This window comes from Lagopus leucura, unplaced genomic scaffold (genome assembly GCF_019238085.1).
Source record: "Lagopus leucura isolate 7727_CA_CO unplaced genomic scaffold, USGS_WTPT01 Super-Scaffold_100012, whole genome shotgun sequence".
NCBI lineage: Eukaryota > Metazoa > Chordata > Aves > Galliformes > Phasianidae > Lagopus > Lagopus leucura.
In genome coordinates, this window is record NW_024962267.1 from 9889060 (window position 1) to 9897705 (window position 8646).

Consider the following 8646-nt stretch of genomic DNA (forward strand, 5'->3'; position numbering starts at 1 on the left):
AGCATAATTAGTGATTTTATACAATGTGCATCTTCACTCAACCTGGCTCAAGTGCTTATCTCTCTGAGGAACACACTTGAAGCGTTGTTGCAAATAGCTCTGAGATGGCTGAAGTGAGGTCAGCGATGCTGGGAGTGCCAGGGTATACATCTTGCTCTTTTTGATGTGTCTTCTTCTAGTCCTCCTTGGAATAAATCAAACTGATAGCACTGAAATATCTGTAATAAGCAGGATGCTTATTGTCTATTGCTGGTGCTGGGTCTCCTGAAATTGTTGGTACTTACGTTTTCAAAGCAGTGGTGGTGGTAGGGAAAAAAAAGACTTGAAGCTTCTCCTCAGTTTGGATTTTTTTTTTCTGTGATCCCATCTAATTTGAAGTGGTTTCGACCTTTGAGTTTAGGTTTGTCCAGAAACTGCACAACCCCTTCTGACAGTGTCCGGGGTGCCCAGCCAGGCCTGCACTGCTGCAGCAGGGCAGAGATCACGCATCTCAGATTGGGTAATTTTACCACAGACAGAACCCTGGAAAACTGCTTAGAATAAATACTCAGCAAAACTGAGTTTTAAGCTTATAATACTACCTTCAATTAATGGTTGGCACTGTGCTTAATTGCCAGCTTTCGTAGTTGTAGTTTTGCAGTGGGTTTTTGGGTTTTTTTGTTGTTTGTTTTTGTTGTTGTTGTTGTTGTTTTTTACTGAAAAGGGTTTTTGGCTTGGTTTTATTTGCATATTCCTATGGGAAGAAAAAGAAGGAAATTAAACTGATATTTGGAAGTCATCCTTTGTCAAAACTTGCTTGCTTTGATGAGAATGAATCCATAATCACTGAAAAATTAACTGTGCAGCTGCTAATCTTGCTATGATTGCTTGTTAAGGGGACACACGCTGTTCATTCTTTCAGACACATATATTTGTAAATAAAGCACAGGAAACACATGGGAATTATGCTTTCCCAGGTTTTAAACCACTATAAATAGACTTGTTAATCCAATGAAGAATTGTATTTTTATACAATTAAACTAGTGTAGTGAGTACAAAAGGTGCAGTGAAGAGCATTTATTCACAGATAAATCAAGCTCTGATCAGCTGATCATCAAAACATTATCTGATTTACATTTCTATAGGCTTATGACCATATGAACAGGAAATTAATTTTGGCACTAGGTTCAATGGTACTCAAGTCCACTATACTAGAAACAAGCACAAAGCTGCTATTGATATTGACACCCATCATCCAGTACAGGACACAACCTGGATGGTTCTTTGATTTACTTCCCTCTTCTGACAGGTAAAACATCCATTTTAAAAGCTCCCACTGAATCAGTGTCCCTTACTCCCTCGTGTATTTGCAGTTGACCAACTTACAGAGTCGTCAGATTCTGTAGGTGAAGGTCTGTTCCCAGTGGTTTGGGTACCACTCATTTCTTCCAGGTTGATTTTATTTACATCAGGAAAAACTTTTTTTAGCTGACCACAGTACAGTAGCTGAAATGGCCTTTTTTTGCAGCACAGCGTTTTCCTCACTTTACTCCAAATATTTTGCCCTGTGAAAACAGACGAGTGAGTAAAAACCGAATGGCACCCTTTAACACAGTACTTTGTTATCCTGCCTAATGCTATTGAGGAGAAAATTCCTTCTGCCACCTAATGCTGCTTATTTATTTATTTATTGGAGATGAATCCATGTTGCTTCAAGAGGCTTTTTTCTGTGAGATAATAGCAGCAGCTCTTCATAGATCCATTTGTTGCCGTGGTGATCTGCCTACTGCTTTTGTTAGTCCAACTCTACTTCAATAAACCCCCTTCCTGTTATCAGCCTGGTGAAAATGTCTGTAAGTTCTTCAGAGCTAATAAACAGCATACATCATTCCTTTCATCTGATCACTATAGCGTGGGGCTGTACGAGAGAGTGAGAATGGCGCATGAATTGTACAGCTGCACTAATGGAACTCTGAAGAATGAGCCTCCTGGTCAGCCCTGCGAGTGCACGACAGGGCACTACCTTTCTCTCCCAGCTGAAAGTGCCAGGACCCAAAAGCTGCACCTTGTTTCGAGCACCAGTGAATGAACCATCTCTTGAAATGAATAATACAGGCCCCTCGATGACTAGTTCAAAGTTGCTGGTTTTATAAATAGCCTAGAGGTCTCCAGTTGTTCTGTTGGTTTTTTTGTTGTTGGTTTTTTTTTTTTCCCAGCTAAAGCAGTATTTTTTTTCTTTTGTTCTCTGTCCCTCCTAGGAACGAGATGGAAAGACACTTCTTGGAGCTACTGCAGTTTAATATCAATGTTCCTGCCAGTGTTTACGCCAAATACTACTTCGATCTTCGCTCCCTAGCAGATGACAATAACCTGAGCTTTCTGCTGGAGCCTCTTAGCAAAGAGAGAGCACAGAAACTGGAGGTAATGGTCTGAGGTTGCCTGAGCAGGGGACTGTTGCATGTGTGTGTGTGTGTGTGTGTGTGTACTAGGAGCGTCTGTTGCTAATCATATTAAGTGACAGTTAGAAAAACCAAAAAGCTTTTAGATTAGTGTATTACAGGCTGATTGAACCCCTTTCTGGCTGCAGCTAGCACTTCTAAAACCACGCCTAGGCTCAGTTAGTTCTCTGAGGAAGGAGTGGAAGTCTAGCAGATCACTGCATAAAGTGGGTGTTATATGAGGAACTATAGTTCAGCTAGGCTACTGAAGATTGAAAGAATAGTGTCATATGTAATGGATTGTCTGTCTTTCCTTGCTCACAGTCTGTATTCCAAGCACTGAGAGACAGTCACACTTGGACCTTTCTAAATACTACCAGCTGAAGGTTTCCCACTGCATCCCACTGCACAGCTGCTTTTAAATCTAGAGGGAGTGCTCTTGCTGCTCTCACTGTTTAATAAACCATTTGTTAGGGGGACAGCTGCAGAATTAATGTTACTTTTCACAATCTTCAGAACTCACCTTTCCAAAGAAATGTTATTTTGAGACAAACTTTTAGAATAGTTGCTTCTTAGGAATGCTTCAGCATGCCCAGAGGAGTGTAAATACAGATGACTGGCCCTTTTTGCTAAATGGAGAAGGCTGCTTTGGTGCAAGTCCCCACGGCGTTCTTTCACGTGGAGGCTTCGTGTTAAAGAACTTAAGCAGCATTGAACTTTCTTGCTAGTTGGTGGAGACACATAAGACATTTTGAAAATACCTAAATTACCTGGGTTCCTAGGCAAAACTTTCCTCTTGACTCATGCAGCCTTTCAACTGTCAGTTGACAGCCGTGCATACGTGTTTTTGTTGACCTTTCAACAAAGACATTAAACACGGGCCCCATGTACACTGATGCCCCATTCAGACAGGGGCGTTCTGCAGGATTATTGGCTTATATTGTTCTGTTGCCCACCTCCAGTAATTCTGCCAAGCGCCAGTTTTTCTATTTCCACCCAGAGGTGGTTGAACTTTGGTAATAAGCCTTATCCCCCCCTTGTCCTTTGGAATGATAGGTATGATATGCCTACAAATTCCTCTATTTAAAGTGAAGCAACGCAGCTCTTCTGCTTTGTTTCACCCTTGTTACTCACACTTTAAGCTAACACTGTCACTAATTGTAAATGTGGTTGTAGGGCAGTTCATATTCCACTGGAAATTGTTTACTGAACTGCTCAGAGCCTGTGGCATAAGTGGATGATTTACAGGTTGTAAGCCTGTTTCTTTGCTAACATTTGGGGGCTTGGTGTTTAAAAGCAGAGTAATTTTCCCTACAGCATGCGATTTGCTGTAACACACTCACTGATGTGCATACATAGGACACTTTGGTTTTTAATTCTAAAACGTGATAAATATTTAAACCGTTTGCTAAACTTTTTAATTCTACCCTTCTGTTAGAAGTATTTGAGGAGCAGATAGGCACCTCTGTGAAGCAGCGAATTAGTATTCCAGGGGCTGAAAACTGATTTATAACATATGGGTGACTGGGGCTAAATATGTCAACACAGGTTGCCTTATGATTGATGTGCTAGCATTAAAACAGGATGGAGAGTCTGTCTGGTCTTGCACCGGGAGCTCATACAGCCAGTGTCTTAAAGAATGCCACTCTTGAGCCAAATGCATGCCTCCAGAAGGTCGGCAGAAATAAATGTAAATAATTATTTTAAAATACACTTAGGGGTTTATTCATGCTCAGAGTGCTTTTTCACCTCTTGAACTTCCAGAACACTGGGTTGTGCTGAATGGGTGCTGCCTTAAAGGGAAGGTGTAGACTTGTAGCTGATTGTAGCACTCTGAAAGTTTGTCTCCTGGTAGGTGGTAAATTATTAATGACAGTAAATGTTCAGGACTGAAATTCAGTTCAGCCTTTTATTACTGGTATCCTTATTTATTTGCATTGATTGTGTCTGAAAGCTTCAGTCAGAAATGGGCTCTGCAGGAGAGGACACGCGCCGTTTTCTGCACAATCGTGTGTTATATGGGAAATAATTAGGCTGGCACTAAAAAGGCTGCACCAGAATAAAGGCAGCTTGACTAGCTAAATAAGCAGAGCAGAGGTAAGCCAGTAAGTGGCTGAAAAAACGGTTAAATACGAAGTTGTCCACATGTGTGGATATGTAATAGCTGTATTAATGCCCCAGCTATTGCTGTGCCATTGAGAAGAGAGCTGCCCTCCCTTCTTGACCTGACTACATGAGTGGTCTTTGGTGGAAAAAGCAGCCTGGAGGAGAAGGTGTAGAGATGGTAAAGGGAAAATAGAGCCCTCTCGTACACCTCTGTTTTCTGCGCTCACTTGTACCAAGTGACCAAGGGCAGGGTTCTTGTGGGAGTGCAGAAACCATTTTGGCTTGAGCGTTTTCTCTCATAAATGCCTGTGTGCATTTTAGTGCTGTTAGAAGCCCAAACACCAGACCTAACTACTAGGTACAATTTGGAACATAACTTACATGAACTCGTAAGTCTGAAATGGATCCAAGTTTTCCATTAAGTAATGAGACTCACCTTTTCAGTGTCTTGATTCCTAATGGATAAGGTTCGTGATAGCATGAGGAGAGACCCCCTTAATACTTTTCTGCCAAAGGATAGTTCTTTTCTGACTTTGTACGTAAAAAACCCAATAGTGCCACAGCTGCAGAGTGCCTGTGCTGTTCGTATGATGCTTTGTAAAAACTTCCTTGAAATGTTCCAGCTTTTCTAATGTGTACTTTTGTTTCTGAACGTGATACCCAGGCTATCTCCCGGCTGTGTGAAGATAAATACAAAGACTTGTCAAAAGCTGCTATGAGACGATCTTTCAGTGCTGATAATTTAGTTGGTATCCGCCGTTCTAATGCCATCCTCTCCTGAGGAGAGAGAAAGGTGCAGCACCATGAACCAGCGTCCACATGAATTGGAGGAATACCACCACTCCATGCACACAAGCCAGCGGTGATGGTGTCTTCCAGCAAAAGGAGAGGAGGGGTAAAATTAGCCAAGGGAGCCCAGAGCTTGAGGAGCATACTTGGTGCAAGACAAGATCTTTGTCAAATCCACTCTCTCCTCTTTAATTTATCCAGAGATGCAAAAACAAACTTCTCTCCATCTTTTTCCCACAGATGTTTGCTTACTATGTAGGCCTATAGCTGTGAACTCTTGAGGTTTTTAATAACAAGTAGTTTTAAATTTTAGAATTTAAACACTAACCACATGACTATAGTTACAACGTTCTTCCCTCCTCTCCCCTGTCCTACAGAGTCCCGCCGCATTTGTACTTCAGGTCAATGCGGTGTTAAAAACAAAACAGGACGTGGGACTCTTTAAAGTATCAAACAATTCTGGAGCTGAAAACAACAAACAGCCTTGACTTGTGTTGATGGTTTTTCCCTGGTTTGGCTACTAAAAGCTGCTATTATTGGTGATCTGTTCATAACCAAGAAGCTGCACAGCAGGAAGGAATCCCAACTCTGCACCAACAACTTCACTCCAGCAGACTGTCAAAGGACTTAGTATGTTTTGAGTGGTGGCAGAGAGATGGTTTTCTGTATTGTTAAAATATATAGGGTCCATGCTGCATTTCTTGTGAACTATGGTGCTTCTCTCATTTTCTAATACTTGTTATTGCTCTGGAAGAGACGCAAGCTGTATATTTTTTTGAGGCATTGAATGAGAAAGTTGGTCTGGAAATATCATCACCATCCCAAACAGCGTAGCAATCCAGTGGTGAACGGCATGTGTGCAGCACCGCTTCTCGAGTTCTACTGCAGATCTCTTGTGCTATATACAGTGGAGTTCCTAAAGCTGATATTGTGCATCCATTTGGCTCCCACTGAGGCTTTGTTTCTTGGGAGGGATTTACAATCATGATAAGATAGAGTTTGAGAATCTTGGACTACCTAACCAGGTAGACTGAAAAAAAAAATTAATTGAAAATTATCAAAAATATTTCTGTAAAACTTTTTTTTCCTTTTTCCTCCAAAGTGAATTTTATTTTGTGCAACTGCTTTTAAGGCTTGGGTTTTTGTTCCTTCTGAGACTTTGGAATGGACCTTACTTTCAGGCTCTGAAACTGAACTCTGAGCAGGATAAGTATTACTAGACTCTTCCTGTTACATGCCTTTGTAATATCTTCCCTTCTTGGATCCAAATAGATTCTAGGCTGTTTGTCTAGGAGCAGATCTCCCTCCAAATGGCACAGTTTCTGTGCACTTCATCTAGCCAAGGTCCAGAAACTCACACTAAACGGTGAGTCCACATGCTTTTGAGAGTGGAGGGTAGGGAGTGGGGGTCTGAGTGTAACAATCAGTCCGGCTACACTCAGCTGTTAAAATGATGCATTTTGTCTTTTGTGGTATGCAAATATGCCTGCCCCTGGCTCTCAGATCCATGGAACTTGGCACTTCAGGTATTGATCACAACTGAATTTTGGAAATAATGCTACATCTTCAGGTGGTTTTCCTTTCTCATGTTTGTATTAAAAGAAAAGCTAATAAACTCTATTTTAATTAAAGTTAAAGGTAAATTGTGTATTCTGTACAGTTGTCTGATTTAATTCCCCCTCTATTTGCTGCTGTACAGCTTCTTTCATGTTTGAGAGGAAGTGGGGGGCTGTGGAATCAATGTGCATTAAGGCCTCCCCTGTCTCTGTACCTTCCCCACGTGTTCATTTTGCTGAGATTACTCGGGAATTCTCTGAAGCCCACAGCAGAGGTCATTGGGCAACTGTGTGCTGCTTGCTCTGCAGGATGGGCCAGGGCCCTCAGCTGGATGAGCAGCAGAAGCCTTCTGTAGCTGCCTGGCTATTTCCACTTGTTTTAGTTTGGAATTTGACTCAGCCCTCTACAATATCTGTCTGGTGCTAACTGGAAGTTTTTTAATCCCCCCTTGAGCACTCAATAGGAATCTACAAGCGACTGGGTGCCTTTTACTTTGTGTGATGGGGTCTGGATTCGCTTCACTGTGGGCTGGCACATGGTTTCTGTAGCTGCAGCCGTTCAGCTCTAAGGTGCTCAGCAGGAACTTGTGGCATTCACTCACCTTTTGGCCAAAGTAGAGCGAGGCTCGTCCTGCTGATCTGCCTGTCAGGCGGGTGTCAACTCAGACAGCTGTACACTTGTCCAGGAACCTGATGCTCCCAGCTTAATTTTGCCTAAACTTTAACTGGTTTTAGTTTTTCTGTAGCTTAGCCCAGAGCACTTTGTCAATAGAATCATGATTTCTTAAGAGAGGGGAAAATAGCAATTGCCCTTAACATTCTGGGCCATATGAAAGAGATCCAGGAAAACATACCTACAGCATTTCTTAGGTAATCAGTGGGAAGTAAAACTTTTAAAAGAGTGCAGTTGAAGAACAAAGATAGATACAATTTCAGAGGGAACTGCATTTGGGGGGTGGGTTCTGCGGGGAGCTGAGCTGTGCTTTATTTGTTGGCAGTATTTTTCGTACAAAGGCAAAATGAAAAATAATAGAATCATCTCTAGAACACTAGCATTACAGTGAGTGTACCTACCTCTGTTGCCTTAGAAGAATACCCAGCAACAACAGCCTGCGATGAGAATGCTCATTTGTGAAGAGTAAATCTAAGGTGAGGTGACCTTCAGTTGCATTCAGTCCCAGGGTGGTTCCACTTAACAGCTTCCCTAGACAATAGCTATATCGTGACCCATCAAGAGTAACGCGAGCAGCGTGTGATACAGGTCCATATGGGCAGCAACTCACTGATGTGTTTCTGGGCTACATGATGCCTTTGGGAGTCAGAAGGCCTTTCTGTTTGTGTATGGGGACTGTGTGCATTTTGTTTCTAAGGGAACTTTATGAGAGCTACTTCAGCGTGGGTTTGGCAGTTAAGAGGACAGGCACTTCAGAGACTGAATAAATGTCAAGAACATTGCTTCTGGGTAAGAATATACGCATCAGGAATAACCTGACAAGCAGAAGAGGGCACAAGAGCAATTGAGGTCAGAGTTTGCAGGGGGGGCGTAGCAGCTGTGTGGGTGCTGTTGGCTGATGGGTCAGAGCCCAGAAGAAGGCGGGCTGCTGCCTATGGCCCAAGCTGCTAATTCCCATAGTGCAGCAGGGCTTATGCCTGACTGTTCAGTGTTCTCTGAGAAAGAGGCAAAATATGTGCTGTCGTGCTGTAGCAGTGAATATAGTGCACTGTTGCGCTACCATGCACACATACATATATGCAGTTTAATAGCTGGGTAAAGCACA

At 42.4% G+C, this 8646-nt stretch overlaps 1 protein-coding gene across 1 annotated transcript in view; it reads left to right on the forward strand.

Moving 5' to 3' along the window:
• The window catches only part of CCNYL1 (cyclin Y like 1), a 33874-nt gene extending 26931 nt beyond the window's left edge, over positions 1-6943 (forward strand). Inside the window, exons 9-10 of the mRNA XM_042874807.1 lie at positions 2238-2400; positions 5188-6943. Of these exons, the coding sequence (XP_042730741.1) occupies positions 2238-2400; positions 5188-5304 (280 nt within the window). The 3' untranslated portion in view covers positions 5305-6943. The remainder of the gene's footprint in view (positions 1-2237; positions 2401-5187) is intronic.
• Positions 6944-8646: the final 1703 nt, after the last annotated feature.